This window comes from Aythya fuligula, chromosome 8, assembly GCF_009819795.1.
Source record: "Aythya fuligula isolate bAytFul2 chromosome 8, bAytFul2.pri, whole genome shotgun sequence".
NCBI classification, from domain to species: domain Eukaryota; kingdom Metazoa; phylum Chordata; class Aves; order Anseriformes; family Anatidae; genus Aythya; species Aythya fuligula.
In genome coordinates, this window is record NC_045566.1 from 13,803,322 (window position 1) to 13,830,499 (window position 27,178).

Below are 27,178 nucleotides of genomic sequence, written 5' to 3' on the forward strand. Positions count from 1 at the left end.
TTCTATGTCTATCATAACTCAGGATTCTGGATACTTCTTGTCTTTCAAAGTCTAAGTTTTGTAGTTTGTTAACTGCAGCATGTACGGTGATGACACTGCCTAATTCCAGAATTGTAAGAGGAATCATCTGTTGTTACCAGCATCAAAAGGATTGCCAGTTATTAAAATCAGTTTTTGATTTCAAGCTACATTGTGCTGCAGTAGCCATTTTGATTGTTGACCATTTTTTTCCCCTGTCCCACAAAGCCTATCCTGTTATTTTTGCAAATCTCTTGATGACCAATCAATGCCAGTTATCAAGTCTAATTTTTTTTTTCCTCTTACTTGTTCCATTGCTTCACTTCTAAACGTACTAAATGACTAAAATCATTAGGTTTGCAAAGAGCAGCTATCCCAGCAAAAAGAGACTTGTTAAGAAGATGGGATAGGCTTTTGTGGGTCTAGTAAGGGGGATTTTTAGTGATCACAGCACTTCTAACCAAAGTTCAGTTATGCTTTTTTTTTTTCTGAACTTCATCTTCAGTTACTGCAAGACTGCAAAATGTACTATGTTGACGTCTTTCAGCCCGTGAGAGATTACAGCTAGCAATTGTACCAACTTTTGTGGTTAAAGTTGAGAGCTCTTACACATTGGTGTTGGTGTCACCCTTGTACAAAATGCAATTTATGAGCTCCTCTTAGGTCTTGCTGGCCTCTAGAAATATGATCACGCTTTGCTGATCATGCGTATTGATTGAGCTTCCTCTGGGCTCTCATTGCCCTCAAAAGAACGTACTTAATGAAAAACTTCCTTTTTTGCATCTCATAGTGTAGACCTGTTACTGATGTTTTTCTAATCCTCTTTAGCTGAAAAAAATCTATTGAAATACTCAGTTGGATCTCCAACAAAACTAAAATTCTAGACAAATTTGATAGGCATTGCTTTGTCCTAAAATAAGAGTGTTATTGATTAAATTACAAAGAAATTGAGAGTACCATACTTGACATTTCTCTCAATTATGCTGCACAATGTGTGTTGACACTTTTACTGAATAACGGAAGTTGGCCCTTTTATTAAGAAGTACATCAGAAGTACCATTTTGTACATCTGTGCATTTTTATTTTAAGCCTTTTTTGGACTCAGGAATTCAATAGAAAACATTTTAAAGTGTTTTATTCTCTCTCTGTCTATATTGATTGGACTTTGCAGCATTTGTTTATTTCAGTAAGCCCATCTGTCCCTGAAAAATGTACAGCTGTACACCAATGCACTTGGAGAAGACATGCCAGTAATGATTTTAGTTATCCCTAGATTTTTCCCTCACTCCTATTACTAATTCTAAGTAGGTACAATATCAATACTGCTCTTTGGCGAGGAATAAGCTCGTGCATGAAAGTTCACAAACAGAATAATATGAAAGTCATTAACACTGAATATGAAACTCAGGAACTCACCTAAGAATGCGTCTTCTGTTTACTCGAGAATTAGAAAATGAAGTAAAACAAATTTGTTACCTAAATATGCACAAATGAACAAAGGCTAGAAAAACTACTGCTGATTTTGACAATATTAGCCCCCTTCCACTCTGCCTGTAAAGCTTTGGAATTGTTCCCTAAAGAAACACTAGATCAACTCAGTCAATACCATTCTCCCAAAATAACCATATGTAATTTTGTTAAATGAAACTGAAAATACAAAACTTTCTATGGAATATAGAAATACTTTTTTCATGATAATACTGGAATACTGAAAATGTAATAGCTGTGCAAATAGTTTTGATACACTTCCTTGGTGCCAGCAGTTACTGTCACACAGATTGGTACATCTGTCATTTTCCAGGTCATTTTATGAAAGTAAGGGAACATACTTCAAAGGCTACTGAGTATATGAAATAGATTTTATTGCAAATAATTATTGGAGAGCTATTTACTATCTGGACTTCAGCTCTAAGTCTTCTATAATATGTTCCTTAAAACTTCCTTGGGGAAAATTTCTATAGTAATGTAACTTTGTTAATCAGGTTTGATTTATATTTTCCATGTATGGTGGTGGAATGCAAATTTGTTTCAAACACTTAGTATACTTAGTCCTTGCATACTAGCTTGCTGTTTCGGGCTTAATCGATGATGCTGGAGAATATCTGAATGAGCTAAATGTTAATCTTTTCTTCTCCTCTTGCTTACTGTGCTTTTGCTTCCTTTTTCTAGATGTTTTTGCTTATTTCTTCTAGTCTGATTTTGCAGTTATAGACAAAGAAGTGTCAAAAGTTCTCAAGATTGCATTCAGGAAAATAAACAAAATAAAGCCTAAGGAGAGCTAAAGGATACAAGCTGCTTTCTTTACAAGAAAGAAAAGCTGGGGGAAAGATGGGAGGGAAGTTTAATAAACACACATACATACCTATATAACTCATATGCCGTGTTTTGGATTTATAATTATCTAACTAATATAATATGTATATGTGCACTAGCACATATATGATATATTAACGTGTCACTTTTAAAAATCAACTTGATAGCATTATGCTTTGAGTTTGAGAAGAGTATGTCTAGCATGCATTAGTAAAGTCATTCATTATTTATTCAGGTTCACTAAGTGAAACAACATGCCAACGTATCTGTATTGCCTCCTTAATCTACTAAATTGATTGATCCATGTTCACTTGTGTAACCGTAGAATCTCTCTCCTGCTAGGTTTTCCTGTTGTCTGTTTCTCTTTATCCAATATAGTGCAGTTCTTATTCTCCCTATATTTAGCGTCTGTTACTAATATTAATCTTAGATTAATAGTCAATTTATGTTAATCTTCTTTCTTTTTTCCTTGCACTTTTTTATTTTTCTTCCGATGCTTAAAATAGAAGTGGAGCAAAAAGGTAAATAACGTATACAGTCCAAACCCCAGCTCCTTGTTATGTGCCTTATGGATGTTAACCTCTTCCCTTCCCCTCCCCACAACACTCTTATATTATGATAATCAGCAGGATCTCATAAGTACACCTCATAAAGAAGTCGACTGTTTGCAATAAAGTGACTTGGCTGCTTAAAGTAGGTGGCGGGGTATAGTGTCTGAAATACTTGGGCTGGAGGGAAGACTCCCTTGCTTTTTTCTCTCCCTTTCTCTTTGTCTTTCTTTCCCTCTCTTTCTCTCACCCTTGGGTAAATTCTTGTTAATAAAGTGTCATCTTGCCTGGCTTCCAGAACCCTCTCCATAGCATGCCATGGTTACAGGGTTTCCTGGTCTGTTTCATTCATTGCTTTGGTTGTGTTTTGTTTTCTCTGCTCCTAATTGCTTTCTCTATATACCTGATGATTTGTTTCGTTCCTTTATTTTAATCGAGGCACCTCCTTTTTCAAGCCTCACCACTTCTTAAAGTTCTAACAAGTCGATGCGATTTTTTGGACTGAAATGACCTAGCGCACTGCTGCACACCAGTTAAAAGCTCTGGAGCGTTAATGCGTACTCACTAAAAGTCTAAGATGAAAATGCAACAGTAGCTCTACATTTTCAGCTGTCTGTGTATGCCATTGAGCCTTGGTCTGTACTAGTGAAAGCAGTTCCCATCCACTTTCCATACTGGTACAGCAAGAACATGGTAACTTTAAGAAAAGTGGATGATAAAGGGTGATAATTGCATTAATTATAACATAAGGTATAATCTAGTGCCAATTAAATTGATTTTTTTTCTTCCTGACACAGTCATTATGATTTACCTACTTTTTTCTTTTTTTTTTTCTTTTTTTCTTTTCTTTTTTTTTTTTCTTCTTTTTTTTGGGGGGGATTATGAGACAGTTTTAATCTGACATAATTCTTCTTTTACTTCTCTCTGTGACTGTTAGTTTTTGTTTGCCCGGGGACGTTGAAAGCAATTGTGGACTCACCGTACTTATATGAAGCTGAACAAAAAGCAGGTGCTTGGTGCAAAGATCCTCTCCAGGCTGCAGATAAAATATACTTCATGCCATGGACCCCATATCGCACCGATACTTTGATAGAATATGCTTCCTTAGAGGACTTCCAAAACGGACGCCAGCAAACAACATATAAACTCCAAATCGAGTGGACGTACTGGATTTGTAGTATACGATGGCGCTGTCTTTTTAACAAGGAAAGAACTAGGAACATAGTAAAATTTGACTTGAGGACTAGAATTAAGAGTGGAGAGGCCATAATCAATTATGCTAATTACCATGACACCTCTCCATACCGATGGGGAGGAAAAACTGACATTGACTTGGCAGTTGATGAAAATGGCTTATGGGTAATTTATGCTACGGAGCAAAACAATGGGATGATAGTAATTAGCCAGTTGAACCCCTACACCCTGCGCTTTGAAGCAACCTGGGAAACAACATACGACAAACGGGCAGCATCCAATGCTTTTATGATATGTGGTGTCCTGTATGTAGTGCGGTCAGTGTATCAAGACAATGAAAGTGAGACAGGCAAGAATGCCATTGATTACATCTACAACACCAGGCTGAGTAGAGGAGAGCACGTGGATGTTCCTTTCCCCAACCAGTACCAGTACATCGCTGCAGTGGATTACAACCCAGAGACAACCAGCTCTATGTGTGGAATAACAACTTCATTCTGCGATATTCTTTGGAATTGGCCCACCTGATCCTGCCAAGGTAACAGTTTGACTTTTCTTATTTTTCATCTCTTTGTACTTCCATTCAAGTAACTATTTCAGATCTCTTTGGTCTAAAATATATCTTTGTACAGAAAGACGAGGAGGGTTTGTGTCTCTGCACAGTTGAACAGTACAGTGTTACATTGGTACAAGGCAAATTTACAGAACTTGTGAAGAGAGATAGAATTACTTAATTTGGTTTCATTTGGCTTGTATTTTCCTGTAATTTGTTTTATGCAAGTGTTTAGCTTTTCTGTGCTTGAGAATGAGTTGGAGAATAGCTTATTTACTTTACATCAGTCAGTTTGACTTTCTGCAGCTAAAGTAAGTTTGAGTTCATTCACACTGAGCCAGAAGCCTGTTCCCATTGGTTCTGTGTTACCTGACTTCTGAGTTGATTACAGCACACATGCAGACCTCTTAACTTCTTGGCGCCAGCAGTTGAAAGTGATGTGTGCTGGGAGGTCCCAGAGGAGACATACAGGGTTAATGTGCAATACCAAGCATAAATATTTTTCTGCAGACCCATTTTCACAGTTTCTAATGCTGGATTAGATAAGATTATCCAACATCCTTTTAACAGATTTCTCAGCAAGTCCATTAAAACTGCTGTTCAGCTCACATGAAGTTAGAATAGCTACCTAAAAGGAAGGACACTAATTGGCCAAAAAGAGGAGTAAAAAAGAGGTCTCTAAGTCCCAGCTATCCCAAAGAATGACATGAACAGGCACAGCCACATATTGACACCTGTGGGGGATAGTATCAAGAGAAATGCTCTGTGGCAGAAGAGTATACATGCATCAAAGAACAGGTTGTTGGTAAGCTGCTTTAGCAATGAAGTCTGATACTTCGCTTCTGTCATCCAATTGGCATATGTGCTTAGCAGCCATTTTTTGTGCTTCAAAAAATAGTAATAACAGTTTCTCCCCATGGAAAGTAGCTGTTCGGTGTTGTCTCAGCTGATGCATGTGCAGCAGGATGAACCACATAGTGGTGCACCTCTCCTGCAAAGACAGGCTGAGAGTGTTGGGGTTGTTAGGCCTAGAAAAGAGAAGGTTCTGAGAAGACGTCATCGCAGCCTTCCAATACCTAAAGGGGGCCTACCGGAAAGACGTGGAGGGACTTTGTCAGGGAGTGAGTGTAATGTTTTCAAGTATTCAATGATAGAGTAGGTTTCAATTAGATATAAGGAAGAAATTCTTCACTCAGAGGGTGGTGAGGCACTGGAACAGGTTGCCCAGAGAAGCTGTGGATGCCCCATCCCTGGAGGTGTTCAAGGCCAGGCTGGATGGGGCTTTGGGCCACCTGATCTAGTGGGAGGTGTCCCTGCCCATGGCAGGGCAGTGGAATTAGACGGTCTTTAATGTCCCTTCCAACCCAAATCATTCTTCAGTTCTATGATTCTCTATCAGCATACATATAACTTTTCCTAAATAAAAAAGTACGTAAGATGCAGCACCATGAGGCAGTTTAGAAGTACCATACTAGCAATCTCCAGAGTCCCATAATGATGTTACCAGTCTGTCTCCTGCAGACCTCCCTGGCTGTGTGATGCCAGTCTCAGCCAGTTCTAGTGTTTGGGGGCTGAGCTCCAGCCTGAGGGCAGCTGTTCTGGCTGGCTCTGCACTCTGTATGTGAAACAAGGCCACTCCTCAGGGAGGCTTTGCAGCTGCTCTTAGCTAAGACATACCCACCTAGGTAATTAGAAAAAAATTATAGCTTTCATTTTCATACATTCTCAGACATGTCACTTTTCATTCAATTTAACTGAGATGAAGATACAGTTTAAGTTCTCCAACACCTTAAAAATAAGAGCAGTAAATGGAGGTGCCGGCTTTATGTAGCTTTTGCAGTTCAGACGTCTGCCATGAATGTGGCAAAAGCTAATCTTTAAATCATTGCATTGAGGGAAAAAGCATTTAGGAAGAGCAGGAAGAGACAAAAAAGCTGTCATTTATGTTAGTACCACCAAACATCTCCAGTGAGACATTTCATAATGTTTTTATTATGAGAGAGTCTCTAAGATCCTAACTTACAGTACACATCTCAGCCACATTCCATCTAATATCAGCAAGAGTTTCAGGTATCCAGCAGCACCCCTTCATGTTTCACATGGAAACCCATGTTCCTGGGTTTCCATGTGAAGAAGCTGGTATGCAAGACAGAGGGAGAAAGATGGTACTGCAACCAAACCTAGACAAGAAGGGGTCTAGGGCATGCTGCAGAGTGCTTGCCTCTCATCTAAGCATTTTCACCCATGAAGATATAAAATGAATATTTTGAGTGGTTTGTGAGTTTTTGTTTTAAATGCATTAAGAAATCAGTAAATACATTTTGATTGTGACCTTTTTAAATATAGAAACCATATGAAGACATTAGGTTTATTTGAATGTGTATTACATTGATTCACAAAAGTTATTTTTTCCCTATATAGAGCCAATAACCACTATTTAAATTTTGTATTGATGTGTAAATGGCAGATCTAAGAATATGTTTCAGTTCATTTCCTCTTTTGACTTTAGTTAAAGGCTACTAAATTAAAGGAAAAATTAGTGTGATTGCCTTGAGAAGTACTGCTATAAAACCAAGAAGACATTCCAGACTTGTAACTCAGTACTTTATTTGTATTATAGTCTCAGTTCTTCATTTTTTCAGCATAAAATCTATATAAATTGAAGACCAGTTCATCTATTGTTACACAGTCCAAGAACCTATATGTGTAATACACATTTCAGGTTTTTATCTTCCGTGGAATTAGATCAGATTTTCAGCCCATTTGACAAAGAACATTTTTATGTTTCTTTTTTTTTTTTTCTTTTTCTGTGGTTCAGATCTCTTAATCATCTACTCAAAGACATAGGTGTTAGGATAAGATTCTTTAAGTCACCTAATGGGAGAACTTTTCTTTCTTTTTTTTTCTTTCTACAACGGTACTTTAATGTAAGGTATTTAATGGTGTCACAAGGTCAGTGCCTCAAAATTGGAAGTCATGGCCTTTTCTGTTCTAGCGGTTAACTTGGGGCCACTGTAGAAAAATCAGCAATCTGTGTTGCTTCTGTTGCTGCGGGAGCAATAATGATGTATAGACACCGAGTGATTCATTTTTTCTTCCATCTATCTGTCTTAGCTATCAGTTCTTGTCTGCACCTTAACTTCCTGCTATCAAGGGCTTCAGAAACAACAATCTTCTTCTTCCATAAAAGACAAATTTGTCACATTTGAGTCACACTTCTTAACTCAAAGGTCTGTGTTTGCTCCCAGAGCCAAAATTGTGGACTCATTTGTGACCTCCAGCATGCCTTTTTTCTTTCAGTTGTTTCTTCCATTTTTAAATCTGCCTATTGAAACCACAGAAATGCCACTATAATTAACCTAATGTTGACCTGGCTTTTGCTGCAAACCTACACCATTTCTTCCTCCTCCAACTGTGTATGTTATGTGCTTCCCATATTTATATTTACCTAATCCTCAGGAAAACTCTTCAGATTTCTAAAACCAAGGCTGCTGCAGCCATGCTACCACGACCACGTTTACCCTGGAACTTGGGTCTGCTGCCCTTAGAGCTCTCCCCTTTACCTCAGTCTTTATGTGTTGTTATTTCTTCTCTCTCCTCATGGGAATTATAGTACATAGATGTAGAAATGGCATTCAGAGCTAGATCTGGCAAGTAACACTCATTTACAACACAAGATCACATTTTCATAGGTTAAATGTAAAAATTATATTTAAATGTCAACCTTAATTCAGAAATAGTTCAGAAATATATCAGGTCCTGCAAAAAGCAACTACAAAAATGCAGAACAAAGAAAAGTTTTTGTATTCTTGGTAAATTTAGTGTATATGTCCTAGTATATTATTTCTAAGGAGGCATCCAAGGATCAAACAAATCCTAGCTGGAATAAGAATTTTTAAAGGAATTTAGATCAGGAAGAATGAAGGGAATGTTCCCCCTAAAAGTGAATGAGTATTACATTTAAGGTTTCCTTGGTAACAAAAAGAAGATAAATCCTTTTGTTCTGTTGTAGTGCATTAGGGAGAGATTTCATCTACACTCACCCCAATTTACGCTAACTGTGCAAACTGCTCAAACTGGAGTTGTCTCCCCTTTTGTACCATGATACCCATCATTAACTTTTATTGGATCACTGCAGGAAAATACGGATGTTGTGAGTGTGGACAGAACAGAAACTCAGAGAGTACTATCACCAAGGGCTTGAAATAATAGGAAGCTAGTGCAAATAAATCTCTATAAACCAAGAATCTATGACGAAGTCATGCAGCAAATTGTTAAGTAAATTAGATCTTTGCTATTATAGTGAATCTGCTACACTACAGATTGATTAAAGAGTGGCTGTACAAATAAAGACAACATAATGGGGACCAGATAGCACATTTCTTGATCATAGGTATTTCTCTAATTTTGAAATGTATTTATTATTTTCAAGGTGTAAATTTATAAATGCCTGTGTAAACATTTCACTTTCGACTAAATGGGATTTGGCAGGGTCAATAGAATTCTGGCCAGCATAATAGCTGTAACCTATAAGTAATTAGGTAAGTCTCAGTGACTTCCCTGATATTCACTGAAGCATAAAAACCAGGCACATAGCAGCAATAAGCAGAAAACAGGGAAATCTGGATTTGCACAGGTTTCTGATCCTGTTGCTTTACACAGCAGCTCAGCGTACAACACTTTTTGAAAATGAGGTGAGGATCTAGGTTTTCAAATGTCCAAATAAATTGAAATATCTAGTCAATAATAGCATATGTTTAAATGAAAAATCCATACATCCAATTTCTGAAATTATCTAGGTCCCAGAGATGAAAGTGAAACCCCTGATATTTTCAGAAACGATGCATTGTCTAAGCATTTCAGTTCATTTTTAAATGTAGAGGGATATTTGTATTGTGTGTGTGTGTTTGTTTGTTTGTTTGTTTTGATGTATTTAATGTCTACTTAGAATAGAAACCCATTGGCGAAGAATGTTAGATTGAAGAAAATAGAAAATAGGTGCTGTCTCTAAATCCATTCTTCACTGTCAGTTGGGGAAACAAAGTTACTATTCCCCTGCTGTCCTAAGCAATTGTGTTATGTTTTTATAGACATCACACTGTTAAGCAGGTGCTAAGTTTTACTCCAGTGGTGTCTTCATTTTTAGAAACCAATAGTACTTCTAACTGTTTAAATCAGCTGTTAGGAACTGCATGAAACAAATGTAAATTAATTACTCTCAATTTGAGTCCTTGCATTTGCTTCCTATTGCTATCGTCATTTTTTTTAATCTTATGAAGACTGTCTTCAGCTGGTTAATGAGACACATCTATTTAAGAATAAAAAAAATAAAATAGGAAGGAAGAAGGCAGAAGAGGTTTTGTTTTTCTCCTCAGCATGTCCAGCATGGTAAAAAAATCCTAAGTGGAATCTCACATTGCAGAAGTAGCTTTCTTGGTAGTGGACCAAAAATTAAAAATAAAAATCGTCAGCCTTATAAAGGCTTACCCCAGCTGCCTGTAATGGTAAGTTAATAACCCCTACATGTGGTTTGGTCTCCTTTTTAGTTGTGTCATATTAATCATCACTACCATTGTCTTGTATCTGTAAGCACTCTGTAACTGCCTGGGAGCCTGCAGATGCCATCACCCTGGACACTTCAGATTGAGACACTTCAGGTGGTGGCAGCTATCATGTATCTTCTTGCAGCTCAGGACAGTGACCTTACAGATTAAGTTCCCCAACAGGTCATTAAAAACAAAATGATCCACCTTCTGAAGGCTGGATATATTCCTAAAGAGATGTGCTCCTATTTTCAACCTTCCCAGTCACAGGCTTCCAGCACTGCCTGAAGTTTCTTGGTACATTCTTAAATATACCGACTTCTCCAGTTTTGTATTTAAATCAGAGAATCTCTTAGAAATGACCTGTATCTCTTTCAGTTTTGAGAGAGAGAAGGTTTGAAGTCTTTTTCTTAAAATGGGAGATTACAAGTATATTTCAAAAGTATACATTACTACTAAGGTATGCAGGTCATTTTTGAATCATAGACAATATGCATGGGGATTGATTTCAATGGATAGCATTAAAATTGTTCTACCTAATGTTGTGTAAAGACAGCAGAATATTTTAGCTGAGGGTGCAGCACAAAATATATTCTGAAAATTGTTACCTCACTACTGAACTTCAGAGAGTTGTTTTGAATTCTTATAGTGGTATTCTGAGACAAAGCTATCCTAAACATTACAGGTTTGAGCAGTAATAGCAATAATGCTAACACACATTTCAGTGATTAAATATGTACTAATTAGCACAATGTGTTAGGGGATGGATAGTAATAATCAGTTGTCCCTTGCATCATTCTTTGTCCCTAGCAGCTCCCTGTTCCCCGGGACCTGATTCAGCAGGCATTGCCTGACACTGCTGCAAGTGATTGCAAATGCTTTTGACGAATGTTAATTGGGAAAGCAGTAGAAGGCTGGATGCATTGTAATCAAACGAAAATTACAGCAGTTTCACAAGATGTCAGGCAAGCACTTGCAGAACAGATCCAGAGATTTCAGTAGGTTTCATAGTAGCTAGCTGCGCCACAAATTCAGCACAATTACACAGTCTTCAAACAGCCAAGAATCAGATCGAACAGAAGACAGCCTCTGAAGAAGTTTCTCATTTATGAGCAAGAAAGGGGTAAAAAAAAAAACACATCTCCTTATACAGTCTGTAAAAATAGATTCTGATGTTCAAAGCTTCACTCTAAATTCATAGAAAAATAAAAAGATAAATTCATATTTGAGACTCCTAAAATATTATAGATGAAATATAATTGAAAGAGGATTTTGAAATAATAATTGTTATCTTGAATCAAGAGAAAGTCAATATTTTTCAAAACACAAACATAAAAAATAATCTGCTGAAAGAAAGCTAGGCAGCACTTTTGGTTTTGGTGGTGATTTTATTTAGAGACCATGAGAAGACATGCATTGTCCAGTGCCTTGGAGGTCAAGGGCCTAGCAGCAACAAAACCCAACAACAACAAAAAAGCCACTTTATCCAGTGAAGTTAATCCTAAAATTAGCTTCATTTATTTCTATATTGGTTAGGAAATAATAAATACTCAATCTGAGCATATTCAGTCTCAGCACAAGGACTTGTGCTTTTATGTGCTTGTAAAGCACTGTGAGCACTAATGAAAGATTTGGAAATAATTAATGGTAACTGCCTCAATTACATTACCCGCATAGTTTCAACTGTTGCCCAATGTATATTTGAAGGTGATGAACAGAAATTGCGGACTGCTATCTTCACAAGTATTGACTAGTGCTACCTTTCCAAAGCCTCAGAAAAAACGCAGCAGGCCCAGCTGCGCCTCCCCAGCCCCAGCAGTTCCTTTCTCACGGGGGTTGGTGAAGTGAACCACTGTGAGTCTCAGACAGAAATGATTTGGCCTAAACCAGTCCTAGTGTTGCACGAAAGGTTGCACTAGGTGCTTGCCACTGGCCTGCATGAGTCATGTCTTCGTATCTGCTTTATCAAGAAAGGATGTTAAAACCTGCAATGTTCAAACACCAGACCACCACCTCCCTGCTATGCATTTCTGCTGCTTGGAGTTAATCAGGCATGCTGCAGCTCACTCGAGCAGAATGGCTGCTGGGTAGGAAGATGTTATCAGAATTACTTTCCTGGAAGGTGTGTTGTGGGTGACTTGAAGTTTTTGGGTCTATATTTTTTTTACGGTCCAGTTATTTACAGCCCACTATCTTTATTGCTAAAGCTGAACTGTATTAACTGTATTTTTTATGGCATGCTGATTCAAATGGTTCTGTCCATACAGTTCTTCCTTCTGCAGAAATGATTAAGTAATCATTAATTGCTCTGAGCATATTTGTTATGTACTGATAACTTGGTAGGACTGCCTTTCAGCTTTTAGAAATGTAACTACCAATTGTTATTGTAGAAGAGATTGTTTAGAGATTGTTCTGAAACTTCATACTGGTATGAGCTGGGAGGAAAATAATTCTTAAGCACCCAGAATAACATTAAGAAAAGTGCAGTATTAAGGTAAAGAAAAGGAGACACCAGAGAATCCATTAAAATAACATAAATAACATTAAAAGGACTTTTAAAATATGAACTCATTCACTCTTTATTACTCTTAATTTTCTTTGTGCAGTGCCTACTACAGCAGTGACAATAACTTCTTCAGCAGAGCTGTACAAAACCACAGTGTCAACCCACTAGCACTACATCTCAGAAAGGCCCCATAAGCACAACATTAGCTGGAGGAACAAAGGAAGGAAGCAGAGGACCCAAGCCACCACCACCCATTTTCCACAACCAAAATTCCACCTGTGACAAGTTTTCTTCCCATTGCCAGAGAGATTCTGTGAACCAACTGAGGCCAGGGGGATTAGCTGGCCCCAGACACAAAGAGGAATGATGGTTGAACGCCCTTGCCCCAAAGGAACACGAGGTATTGCCTTTAAAAATATGTCTTGAATTCAAGCAGTCATTTCAAAGCACTGTGCCACTCTGATGACGATTCTTTTTTAAATCTCAAGCTGTCTGTCATGATTTTTTCATGTTAGTTGGAGAATGCAGTACCTACAGGCAGTGGTCAAGTTCTAATCTACAAACAGCATTTGAACGTAGATGCAAAATTACCTTTGCACATATGCTTTGAGAATCCAGGTCAAATTTTAGGTCTTTGCTGGGGACTGTTTGTGAAATATGCTTACAGATGCCTTTCTCATTATGAGCTCCCTCTGGATGAGCTCCAGGAAAAATCAAGGGCTTTTTGTTTGTTTGCAGAAAACGTCTGGTACTTTTCACTGACTTTTTTATTGCTGTTTGTCATCTACATTATTTCCATACGTTTTTGTAAATTATTGTCAACTACTTACATTAGCGGCATTCAGAATTTAACATTGCTTAGGAGTACATTGTAGCTGATTTCCTGAATGCATGCAGAAAATGGTTTCAATTTCACTGTAGTTTCCACATCTGTTGTAGGAACTGCCTCATATCTTTGTGTGGTTTTAAACGGGAACGTGGAACCCCAAGGTCCCGATCTTAGCAACTGCACCTCACACTGGGTAAATCAGCTGGCTCAGAAGGTTGGTTGAAACCTTTTTATCTGATGTACACTGGTGACTAAGGATAAAACTGCAAGCATTAATAATTCAGTTAGTTGAAACCGTCTTTATTACTCTGTGTTCATTTGAAATAGAAAGAGTTATGAGCATTTTGTGTGTGAAATATTTACCAAAAGTTAGGTTCATAAGTATGTTTAAGCATAGTCTTGCACTAAGTAATTGTATTGAGTCTGTGCTTACATGTTTTCATCACGTTTTAAAGCAAAGTAGCTTTTCCAGTATCTTTGCTTAATGAATCAAATATTATAAACCACATAGCAAAAAGTCTGGTATGCAACCAGGTTTTTAGGTTTGGGGAAAATTACGCTGTAATAAGTAGATTTTTGTATAAGTGCATTAATAACAGTATGATTAAAACACAGAGCCACTTTCTGTGCTTTCCCTCCCTACTGAGATTTACTGAGTTTATGAAAACTGGATAATTTGTTGTCAGTACCAGGCTACTTGACTTTCAAATGCCTCAAGCACTACTATGAACAAATAGATTTCTTACTGTCTGATAATGGCAGTAAAATAAAAGTGAGGATGAATAGAAGATCTAGCCCAAAAGTCCCAGCCTGATTTCTGTTTTGATGGCTGTTAAGAACTGCTTTTGTGTGTCATGGATCTAAGAACCTTTAATCTTCTGAGATAAAGAGAATGTTATTGGTCTCAATTAGTTGCAGATTTCAATGTATGTGTAAATGGTTATTTCACCACAACAAAGGTATGCGGGGAATTGGAATTAGGAGCCGCAAGCAGAACAAGGGACCCTGCTGAGATAATATAAATTGTCATTTCAGATCAGAAGTGGAGAAAATGCAGCTAGTCTGGCCAATGAACTGGCTAAACACACCAAAGGACCAGTCTTCGCTGGCGATGTTAGTTCATCAGTGAGGCTGATGGAGCAGCTTGTGGACATTTTGGATGCTCAGCTGCAGGAACTGCGGCCCAGTGAAAAAGACTCAGCAGGAAGGAGTTATAACAAGGTACACGTTTCCCTTCAAATCTTCCTGCTGGGATAACCATTGCCTTTGATTATTTTTTTTCTCTTTCAGAAATATTAATCTATACTTTGTTCCTGTGTACTTATAGTTGTGGAATAAACATGTAAGAGAAATCAACAGTAAATGCATAGCAGAAAGTTGCAATTACTTTCTTTAGGGAATAAGATAAAATTCACAATAGCTGACTGGTACTCAAAAACAGCTATGTGTCCCTTATTAAAATCTGGAATACGTTAAAAATAACATGAGAGAGCTGGGTAATAGCTTACAGAAATTCTGTACCAAATCAGTATTTTTATCCAGTGATCATTTTAACCCTGAACATCCTGAACACTCAGTGGGATTCAGCATAGCTGCAGGGTTTTGTCTTAATCTGACCTTCTGCGAAATAATAGCAATTTTTTAGACTTTTTAAGACACCAACATTGCTTATAATTGATCTTATATGTCAAGACATATCTAAAATGCAAAGACTTAGGTTTTATCTGGAATAATGCTCAGAGAAACATTTCAGAGAAAAAAAAAAAAAGTCTTACAGTTTTAGATAGAAATCATAAAAGTGTTACCATTCCTGTTTTTCTCAGAAGAAATGCTATATTTCATGGCCTCCTCCTTGCCTCAGCTTAGTCAAGAAGCTATAGACAAAACTTTTTTAGCCTGCTTTATAGAGAGAGCTCCATGCATTCTTCCGTTGTCTTGGCAATAGTTTAATTTACAATCCCTAGCTACCCTTAAAAGAGTTTTCCCAGAGACAGATAAAGTGACCACACAGGGATTTTCTCCTTTGACCTTTTCACACAAATCCCACTGTTCGGGAAAAAATACCTGGGCACCTGTATACTGGTTGGGAAAAAAGTTTCCTGTATGATGTTTTTCTGTAGTCATCATTGGACGGATACTAAATTAATATCCAGAATCTTTGTAGTTCAAATTAGGGATTTAAAACACCAGACTAATTTTTGGATATCTCTGAAGCTTTCCAGAATGTGTCTAACTTCTGATTTTCTTTTTTCTTACTAAAAAGCTCCAAAAACGAGAGAAGACATGCAGGGCTTACCTTAAGGTATCTCTCCTGTGCTGTCACCCTGCTTTCTCCCTGCTTCAGCAACCTGCCACGCTTTATCATCTTGCTGCATGATCCTATGTATTTCAGTCTTTGATAAATGTGTATTGTGCCCCATATCAACTGTACAAATGTTGGCTTTGCACAGGTATAACACTCAGGAAAAAAAAGGTCAAAGTTTATACGTCTTTTACCTCAACTTGTTCCAAAGTATAAGAGGAGAAATAGTCATTATCTGAATTGGAAATAAAATCTCTCACATAATACAGCTTTTGGTGGAGGAAAAAGCTGGCAACTTAACAGAAATTACTTCAGCTTGGTAGTATTGTATATCAAAGACTGTTTAGAGTTAATTTGCTTGCATGAAAAATACATTATGTAGCCTACTTTGTTTTTCGTGCATTCCTATACCTAGTAAAATGATCCTTCTTACAATTTTAAGAGTTGTTACAAAGGCCAGATTCAGTGATTCCAGTATTAAATGGATACATTTTTAGGACAAACTAGCTTTACTAGTAGAATACATGCCACATATCCTATTAACCAGGCTATGTGAAAGGCATGTAACATTGCTGCCCAATTTTCAGTTTCTTTCCTCTCTGGTAAAATGGTTGCCCACAGTGGCCAGCTTCTGTTATGTGATACAATGCAAATAATTCCACCTTATGCCTGTGAATAAGCAAAGAAAATGTCCTAGGATAGATTGTATCTGTGTCTCTGAAAATTTTTATTGCACATTTTTTTGAAGTTTCTTTTAAAATACTGTTTTTCACTTGTACCTTCTGAGATAAAATGTAAGAACAATTTTTGAAAAGAACTTTAAAATGCTTTGCAACATAATAAATTAATTCAGACAATTACTGAAGAGACACCTCTCTATAGCAGGCACTCAGACTTTTATCCTGCAGCTTAGGAAAGGGATGGGAGGTGTCCAGTTATGGCAAAAATTTGACAAAAGGAGGCCAAGATCTGGAGCGAAATTCACTTCTCAAATAATATATATATATATATTTTATTAGAAAGTTTTTTGTTGTTGTTGTTTGTTTGTTTGTTTTTTAATAGGAAAAGGAAACACAGCAGGTATTTACTAGACTGAATTTTCGTTCTTTGTTTTCAATAGTAAACATTAACATGAGAAGAGCAATTATTGGGTTGCTTCAACAGATGCATCAGAGGGGCCACATGGTCTTCCTACTTTCCCACTCATCTTTGAGTGGAGAAAATGCCTCAGAAATCTTATTGGACAGGTGATCATTTACCACAGGAAAAATGCAGAGTTAGCTTATCCAATAATAAACAAAAAGCATTTCAGATTAATAAATGCATACCATCAGCACTAGATGGAGACACATAAGAAACCATAGCCACAACCTTAATTTTTGACTGGTGTCATTTTCTGTAGATCTCAAATGGGCTTCTCTGGTTAGATAAGACTAATAAACCTCTTGAAATGACAAATCAAAAGCTGACTTACACTATGTAAAGGAAGCAAGTTCCCACTTTGTGACAGAGGATTCATTTGTACCTCAGATTAGAGGCTCCAATCTGTATTTCTTGGTGACTAATGAATCTGGCCTCTGCAGACCAATTTCTGTTCCACTCTAGTTAATGGCTGCAGCAGTATCAGTGTGAGCATTTTGACTATTCTGTCTCCCATTAGAGAAAGAAAAAAGGCTTTAATGCCACTTCGAAGTATCTTCCACCTGCCAGGAAGGTCATGGTGACTCACAATGCAGACAGAAAGAGGATATTAAAATGGGTTAGGCTAATTAATCTTGCTCTGACAATAGCCTTGACCAACTTTTCCTATTCCTATTACACAATGTAGTATTCCAGACCAACATCTTTCTGTTTGTACACTGTGTTCTGTTTCCATTCCCAATACTTTCAAATTGATCAAACACATTATATATATGCTTAATGACACATTATGACTCGGTAAATGGGACAGAGTAAACAGGGTGTTTCAGCAATGCATGGCATACTCAATGCACAGCTACATTATGCATTCATGTAAGAGCCTGCCTTCAATTGATTAACTGATTACTGTGATTGATTGGATTATTTTGTAAAAATAATGTAATCATGTCTCTGAATTCTTTTCTTCCTTATTTACTGTTACTTTATATGCAGCTTAATGAACCTTAAAACATAATGATAGAGTTGTTGCAGGAAAGACTTAAAATGGCAGCTTTATTCAGTTTTTCAGTTTTGCCTTCTCTGATAACAGGGGCAGTCAGTGGACATCTTGTTTGCTCTATTGATTTCCTTTTTTAACTGACCTTTGTGTAGGAATGGGAGTTAGTAATCTTTTTAAGTATCTATGAACAGGTACAGGAACAGGAGGAGGAGTGAGAATGGCCCAGGCTAATTTATATCCACCGAGTCAGCTTCATTTCATGCCTCCTGTAATAAAGAAAGCAGTTTGTCATAGACAAGTAGTTTACAGCACCATGGCTGCATGAGTTGTGCTAAGTTTCCAGAAGAGAATTATTGCCATTTTAGCCTAAGCTGCAGAATGCCAATTTTGGCATTAGTATTTTTAAATATAAGTTATATATTTTGACATTAACTTTAAGATGAAAGCTTCAGGCAAAACTTCTGGCATTTATTTTTTATATTTTTTCAGCACATTAACAAAGCTGTCTTTATATTTGACAAGAGACGAGTCAAATCTGCATGTTTACCGCTTAGAGACTACACAATGCTAGTGGCTAACTGCATTTCTATTAATGCTTATCCAGCAAGGGGATGGAAAATATTTTTATTTTGAAAATAGTTTTATAGTGCCATTAAATCACAGTAAATCATTCTGACAGTAAAGTATTATAATTGTCACCAGATAACGTTGGAAATTTTCCCCAGCTGCCTAGGGCAATCAGACCTAATGATAGTTTTCTAATGAATGCAGGCAATTGTTGATACAGTGGACAACCTGCTCAGGCCTGAAGCACTAGAGTCCTGGAAAGACATGAATTCTTCAGAACAAGCCCATGCAGCCACAATGCTACTTGATACATTAGAAGAAGGGGCTTTTGTCTTAGCTGATAATCTCTTAGAACCAACCAGAGTGTCAATGCCCACAGAAAATATTGGTAAGTGAATTTTATTTTCAAGTATTAATTAAAGTCGTGTGCACTGCTTTCCACAAAAACAAGAAAAAATATTCTGGGTTGCCATATGCTCTTTGAAAGGTGAGCTGCACAAAATTTTTAGAAAGCTATATGTTACCTGCCTGTGTATCAAAGGACTTGCTCCTGAGGAGAGGAGAAATGCTTTTCTTGCTTACTTAAACAAAATTAGCATTCTTCTTTAGTATCATTAATACAGTGTATAACGTAAAGTAGTTGATATTGCAAAGTTGATTTACCACTGAAAAATCATTAGCAGAATGTATAGATACGAAGAGTACTTAAATGGCAAAGTATGGATTTTTTTAAGGTAACTGCTTTCTGTAGGGCTGAGGAAATGCTTTTCTATTATACATAATCTGTTCCTAATGAATTTAAATTACTTTTTGCAATGCAGTCTTCCAGTTAAATATTTTAGGCACTCAGAGCATAGGCCAAATGTTTATATTAAACATGACTGTCTTCAGGTAAAAATGTGTTCAGTGGACTACATCTCCCATAATGCAGAATAGTTATGCTCCAGAGACTGCAAAATAGCTGAAGATAGTTGGAGCATAATTTGGAATTTAAGTGGTGACAGAGAAATGAAGGGGTTTGGTATTAGAGATGTGCAAATATTGGTACACGGGATGTGTTAAAGCAAAAATCATTGCTATGCATAAAATTAAAATTCCTTCATCTTATTACAGAGATGAATGTAGTCTCAGTGAAGTACAAGGAAGCTGAAAGTCTGCTAATTTGAGGGGTACCGAGATGGAGACTTGGAATAGACTCAGAAATGAGACTTTTCACGTTTCAATGTCTGCATATTTGTAACTGTAGAATATGATTCTGCCTAGTTTTTATTGAGTAGGAAGATACTGGGAAAAGATCAGGAAGGGTGTTATAGCCTGGTATAAAGTTGTTTCTGAAGGAATGATGGTAGAATTGCAGAAAGTTATCTGAGAAATTAACCATTATTATTTCCTCTAAATTATATTAAAAAATGTACTTTGGTTTCATGGGAAAAAAAATCTTTTTCCCAACTACATATGTTTCATTCGTAAGACCTTTATTTCTAAGACCTTTTAAGGTCTTTTCTAAGACATTTCTAAGATGCACCTTTGTGTAGACCTGGACATCACACTTAGGATGTACATGTAGTTCCATGGAGCTCAGTAGACTGTCTGAACATCACTTCCTAAGTGATAAGCTACCGTCAAATCCTGGTGGTGCATCACTGATGCCATGCAAATCTGAATAGACCAATGCTGAATTCCCAACACACTTACTTGTACGTGGTTTAGAGAATGAGGAATGGCTCTCCTAAATTCCTTTTGTAGGTCCATAGTTTATAGCTATGGACTGATAATTAAACTAGTTTAATGTAACATAGATATTTTACAAAAAATTGACCACTCTGACCCATATAATTTACATATCTCAGGAAATTCATTCTTTCATGATAATCCCATGAAAGCTGCTCAGTATGCATTGCAATATGAAATTAAAACTGACTGTCTGAGTGAGATCTAAATTTTCAATTTCAATACTGTTTTTTAGCGGAACCAATACATTTTTTCCTATCAACCTTTATACAAAATTATGTTTAGGAAATATATATATATTTAGATATGAATATCTCTTTAGCTAAATACATGGCATAGGTATACTTAGGCATCTGTTTGCTGACTTTTAAAACCTCTTTATATCTAAATCAATACTTGAAGCTCTAAATCTGCTGGCTGTGGATACTGCGTAGTCGTGTGAAGCTTCAAAATAAATGTTTATCTGCAATATGTGTATTCGTGGTATTTTAAGTGGATTTTTTGGTGGCACACATTAAAGCAAGGTTTGATGTTGTGTTTTCACTATTAAAATACTGCCATTTTAGTAGTATGCACGAGGTTTAATTAAAGTTTAAAGAAACTAACTCTATGTAGTTGAAACATGCCGGTACAGATCTGTCTTTCTGGTGGCAAATGTAGAACAGCAGTGTAAGAAAACTAAATAAAGATTGGGGGAAATAATTGTCATTTGGCGTATTGCAATCTGGCCAAAAGACTATCTCTGCATCCTCCTTTTTAACACTTGTTTTTTTTTTCTTGGGTCTGCTTAGTTTTGGATGTTGCAGTGCTCATTACTGAGGGCCAGGTGCAGGACTTGAAATTTCCTCAGGGCAATAAAGGAGGCAACTCGATTCAGCTCTCTGCAAGCACTGTGAAACAGAACAGCAGGAATGGTGAGTCCTGGGCACATAGCACTGCAACTCCATCACATTTTATAAAACCTACATTACCTCCTCTAGTTAAAAAATCAAAACACAACAAAACTGCTCTGTGGCTTTTTCTTGAACATAGCGGGTACCTGGGCTTTTTTCTTCAAATCCGTAGCCTGAAAATGTCTCTCTGTTTACTTATTTTCCACTCCTTAGGGTTACAGGTTGCAGCTTTTCTGTATAATTCTCTATGGTGTGATGATGGGATTTGTTTTCTTTCGTAGGGTTAGCAAAACTGGTTTTCATCATTTACAAAAGTCTGGGGCGTTTTCTTAGTACTGAAAATGCAACCATAAAGCTGGGCAGTGACTTTGCTGGGCGGAACAGTACAATTGCAGTCAACTCCCACGTCATTGCAGCCTCTATCAACAAGGAGTCTAGCCGGGTGTACCTGACTGATCCTGTGCATTTTACTCTGGAACACATTGATGTGAGTTATGCTAATGAATTAATGGGAAGGTCATAAAATCAGCAAGAGAGAAAAGCAATGCAGAAAAATAACCTTTTTTCCATTTGAATTTTAAATGTTGGTCTAGGTCAGAAACATGAGCTTAGTTAAGTCTATGAACATAAAATTAAATGAGCCTGGTTCAGTGATTATTAGAACTTAAGTGTATTCTTAATGAAAGCTAATTCAGTAATCAACATGAAAATGTAAATGACTAATTTGTTTCTAACTAAAAATTAACTCTTACCTTAGTAGCAGGGTAGAAAACAGCTGTTAAGATTCATGTTTGTCTGATGTAGCAAATTTAAATGACACTTAAAATTTTTACATTAGATTTGGACCAAGCTCTGGAAGCCTATACAAAAGAATTGCTTAAAATGAATTTATTTAATGAAGAATGAAATATATCTTTTTTTTTTTAATCATTTAAATTTGTGTATATGTTTTTTCATGATAATTTATTTGATGTTTCTTTGCTCTTCTGTTTGATCCTGTCTGTTTTCATGTCTCACATGGGGAAAGTAAATAGCACAGTGACAGAGAAAATACGGTTGGATTTTCCTCCCATTTTGCCCTTTTTTATAAATCTGTTTTGATTGCTTTTTATCCAAATAGATAAGACACTGAAGAATTAAATTTTTCCTAATGTCTGTTCGCATGACTTTGGCCTGACCAAATGTTAGAATCAAAGAAGATCATATTTTCAAATTCTCAGTTACAGGAAAAAAAAAAATCTCTTCAGAATAAATTTGCTGTCCCTAATTTTCACAGACAGCAAAAATGGCTATAATGTACCACCGGTGCATAAAATTGTAAGATGGAAATTGTAATTGTTTAAAATTGGGTCTACAGTAATTGATACTATACTTTAGAGTGTTTCGGACTATAAAGTCCCTTTTAAACTAGATGTCTTCCTTGTATAACATAGTCCACAATTTTGCTGATGAAAAACTTTATTGTCCGAAACATGCAAAGTTTAATCTAAATTACCCTTTACACATATTAAACAATTGTTATTGCCATCTTAGTGTGTAAAATCCTGATTTTATTTTATCCTTTTATCTCCCAGCCTGACAATTATTTCAATGCAAATTGTTCATTCTGGAACTACTCAGAGAGGACTATGATGGGATACTGGTCAACTCAAGGCTGCAAACTGGTTGACACAAATAAAACTCATACAACATGTGCTTGCAGTCACCTAACCAACTTTGCAATTCTTATGGCTCATCGGGAAATTGTGGTAGGTAATGATATTACTAGCCATCAGCAGGAAACAAACTTTCAAAGATTAGCTTTAAATTTTCAGCAGGATACAAAATTGCTGAAGTTTCTTAAGTATTTATAGCTTCTACCTAGTTACTCCAAAACAATTTGCTTTCCATAGCACTTTCCATTCTCACTCATAAAGTTACAGGTAAGATAACAGAAAGACAAGGAAGGACAAGAGACTTCTTCAAGTCATACTTTAAAGTAAGTGACCATCTTAAAACCATTTTACAGACTTTGCATTACAGTTGGAGACTACTGGGGGGCAGCTGTGCAGGCTGTTCCCACAAGCACAAGTGCCAACTCTTTTTAAAGCAGGAAGGTCAAAGAGTTGGTGATGATATCTTAAATGCCTTTTCATACACTGAAATTCTGTTGTCTAGTTAAAGCATTTACTGGATGGCAGGGGGCTTAGAGGAAGCAATATTTGCAAGGAAATGAGACTTTTCATAAATCTACTGTATTCTGAAGGGTCACTGAAGGTATAACTGAGATGACAAAAATGATTCTGCTGGAACTGAAGGAAGGAACCGTCTTTAGCTAAATGTGAGATTAGATGTCAAATTACATATGTAACATATTCTGCATTTTGTCCTAATGGTTGTATTAATCACCACTTTCTTCTCCACTGTGGAGTTGCAGGTTTGTAGGAAAGAACATGTACGCTTACAGGATGTCCAACAAAAGTTCTTTTCATCAGAACCTAGTGGTACTTTCAAAATGTTATGTGTCACCAATTACTTTTGCCTTACAAGTTTACAGAAAGTCATAGGAAAAGTGAAAATGCTGTCTAATCTGGCTAAAATAATCTTTTGCTCTTAGACCTGCTCCTCTTCTACTTCTCCTAATCTTGTTCTTCTGGGAAGCTGACCTGAGACTGAGAAATTACTGAATACATTTTGTCCATCTCATGTAATGAACAAGTAACTTTTCTAGATGCTACCTGTTAAAATAGATTTTTGTTTATGCTCATAAGGAGTCATATTAATTTTCTCCATTCTTGGTTATTTCTAGTACAAAGATGGAGTGCACGAATTGCTCCTCACTGTCATCACCTGGGTGGGAATTGTCATCTCTCTTGTTTGCCTGGCCATCTGCATCTTCACATTCTGTTTTTTCCGTGGTCTACAAAGTGATCGTAACACTATTCACAAGAATCTTTGTATCAACCTATTCATTGCTGAGTTCATTTTCCTAATAGGCATCGATAAGACAGAGTACAAGGTAAGGCTTCTGTGTGTGTACTGTTCTTTTTCTCTCAAATGACTGTTTGAAACAGATTTGAATTAAAACAAGACAACACTGCCAAGCTTTCAGCATTCTGACACAGCAAGTCTGAAATGAAAGCTCTAAGTGAAAATAAGATAGACATGTTCATAAATAGTATTTGCATTCATCAAAAATATCACTGTGGCCTTAATTTCCCACATACAGCACTGCTTTTCATTTTCCATTGAGAAACATCAGCTATTAATGAAGCAGGTGGTTTAAACTTCTGAAAGAGGAGCTGAAATGAAATGTTGATATACCAGTAACATACGTATGTTCTCTCTGTATATTCTCATAAGTCTCAACAACTATTGACAATTTTTTCATATATATATAAGTACAGAGATGTACTTATCTATTTATTCATTTTTGAACTGCACATTCATGCAGGCTTTTTGTCAGTATTCATGAAATTAATTCTGTCATTCAGAAGCAATTCATTGTGTTGAAATCTAATAATCTGTTAGAGTTTCATCCAGAATTCAGCTATAGAGGAGAGAATTCAGACTGATTTCTGTTATGACGGTAGAAACTTCCAAAACTACATCAGATAAAAGTGACTTGATGGATGCTTCATAATTTTACATAAGCAGTATTACATTATGCATCTAGAACCAACTGTTCATGCTTCAGATAATCTAAACTACAAGCCCTAAAACCATATCAATTTCAAAATTAAAGCGTTGTTTATAAAAATGAAAACCGCTGTATAAGTGAAAATTGGAGGGTAAGGGTGTGGTTTTCATATCTGCATTCATACTGTTTGGCTTAATTTCCTTTTTGCAGCTTCTGTGAATGTATTAGTATTTGCAAATGTTCAATATGTGTTTTCAGGTTGGGAAAATGCTCCTGAATTTATGAAAGATCTCTGATAGATGTATATGCTGTTCTATTATACCCTATTTGATTAGAGATGTAATGATGTAAAGATTTTGTGGTTCATACTTCCATCTTTCTTTTTCTTTTCAGATTGCATGTCCAATATTTGCAGGTCTCTTACACTTTTTCTTCCTGGCAGCCTTTGCCTGGATGTGTCTAGAAGGAGTGCAGCTTTATCTAATGTTAGTAGAAGTATTTGAAAGTGAATATTCTAGGAAGAAGTACTATTACGTTGCTGGCTACCTCTTCCCTGCTACAGTAGTTGGTGTCTCAGCAGCTATTGACTATAAGAGCTACGGAACAGAGAAAGCGTAAGTAATTGCGAGTGACCTGAGTGTTTTTCAAGTGAATAATTTTTTTAAGCCTATTAGCTGTCAGAGGGTCCCTGACAGACTAAAATACCATCTGAAGCTTTATTGGTAAGAGAATGGCAATGCTGTGCACAAATTACAATCAAGTCTTTTGTAATTCTCTAGGTTCAGCAGATTTTTACTCTAGAGAGACCAATTCTAAATTATGGTCTTTCTTTTAGCACAAAAGATTGACCTGAAACAAATTGAAAAAGTAAATAACTTTTGGGCCTCAATGTGTATTAAGTAAAAATTCTTCTCAATTTAAAGTATCTATGGGCTTAACCACCCAGTTTTAACCTAATGCTTCATTAGATCTTTTTGTTCAATTGGCCCTTTAGCTAACTTTCATCCTGAATTGTGATAGTACAATATTCCAACCCATATAGTTCACTTTGATAACATTTTATCAGGCGAGTAGGGCAGGATTAAAATTAGCCACTGCTTTTTATTTATAAAAATATAGATACATATATGAAGTGACAGAACATAGACAGAAAGCATTTTTGAGGATTTAAGTTGCTGGAGGCATGAACTTGCCTTTCAGTAGCGTTTACTTTGTCCTTTGATGAAATTAGTTACAGGATGGGAAGAGACTGTTGACTACAAGAAAGCTGCTTGATTTTGCTATTGATGAAAGACAAATAAGAGCGATTCAGCAGGGAACTGTATGAAAAACAAATCACTAAATGAAGTCAGCCCTAATAGGTTTACACGTCATTTGGTCAGCCGTAATAGGTTTACACGTCATTTAGTCTGGTGTCATATACATTCTTTCTCTCATGTCCAACTCCCAGTTGGGGCATTTCATTTATAACAGATTGTTTTTCAGAAAAATGTGTCATCTGAACAATTTCTGTCTCATATTCTCTATGAGTAAGCACAATGATACAAAGTTAAAAGCAGATTCCTAAAATGTCATGGAAAACTTGTGAAAAGTGTAAAGATGTTACACTCAGTAATCAGTGACAACACCTATGACCAAACCTTTTAACTAGAAGAAGAGAGAGATCATTTAGTTTTTGGTTTTGTTTCTTCTTTCTACGTTAGCTATTCTGATGATGTACGTTGATGTTCAATGGTGTTATTAAACTGGACTCATCAGAAGAGTTACAGGTTAGGAAAAATTTTCCATGGACTAAGTGATACTGTGTACTGTTTATTGTTGTTTACCGACAAGTTGTAAGACTAAGAAATATTTCTGCACTTTTAATTCATTGGACTGTTCACTTCTCAATCTCTTTTTATTTTTTCTACCGTAGTTGCTGGCTCCATGTAGATAACTATTTTATCTGGAGTTTCATTGGGCCTGTTACCTTTATTATTCTGGTAAGAACTTTTCTCCTTTCATTTTACATTGCCTTACAGCAAAGGTCGAAAATCAAAAGAATGAATAACATCTGTCATTATTCATTCTTATTCATGATACATTTCATGAAAATTCTTATAAACAATTTGTAGCATGACCAGTGGTTATATATATAAATGTTTAGGAGCCTTTAGAGAGTGCTGACCAAATGATTAATTGTCAAAGCTATGGTGGCACTTCAGCATAGTCATTTTTTCTTAATGGCTTGAACTCTGAAGGTCATATTGACATGAGTAGTCATATGAAAAATCAATGAAATAATACTAAACCCATTTTTTTTTTTAAAGGAACCATTATTATTGCTTTCAATTGAGTTACTATTGGACATGTTCCAGAATTTAACTGCTAACTCTCCAATATAATTATCTCAAAAGGGTATTCTAATGTGTTGGATAATTAA

The 27,178-nt window shown here is 36.4% G+C and overlaps 1 protein-coding gene across 1 annotated transcript in view; it reads left to right on the top strand.

The window, feature by feature from the left end:
- Positions 1 to 27,178, top strand: part of ADGRL2 (adhesion G protein-coupled receptor L2) — a 156,142-nt gene that overhangs the window by 108,565 nt on the left and 20,399 nt on the right. The window contains 20 exon segments of the mRNA XM_032192039.1: positions 2,838 to 2,852; positions 3,817 to 4,027; positions 4,029 to 4,072; positions 4,075 to 4,530; positions 4,533 to 4,588; positions 5,909 to 5,933; positions 12,776 to 12,837; positions 12,839 to 12,931; positions 12,933 to 12,962; positions 12,964 to 13,075; positions 13,615 to 13,718; positions 14,540 to 14,725; positions 15,768 to 15,806; positions 18,718 to 18,901; positions 21,036 to 21,158; positions 21,419 to 21,624; positions 22,712 to 22,885; positions 23,926 to 24,135; positions 25,150 to 25,370; positions 26,672 to 26,738. Coding sequence (XP_032047930.1) covers positions 2,838 to 2,852; positions 3,817 to 4,027; positions 4,029 to 4,072; positions 4,075 to 4,530; positions 4,533 to 4,588; positions 5,909 to 5,933; positions 12,776 to 12,837; positions 12,839 to 12,931; positions 12,933 to 12,962; positions 12,964 to 13,075; positions 13,615 to 13,718; positions 14,540 to 14,725; positions 15,768 to 15,806; positions 18,718 to 18,901; positions 21,036 to 21,158; positions 21,419 to 21,624; positions 22,712 to 22,885; positions 23,926 to 24,135; positions 25,150 to 25,370; positions 26,672 to 26,738 — 2,618 coding nt within the window.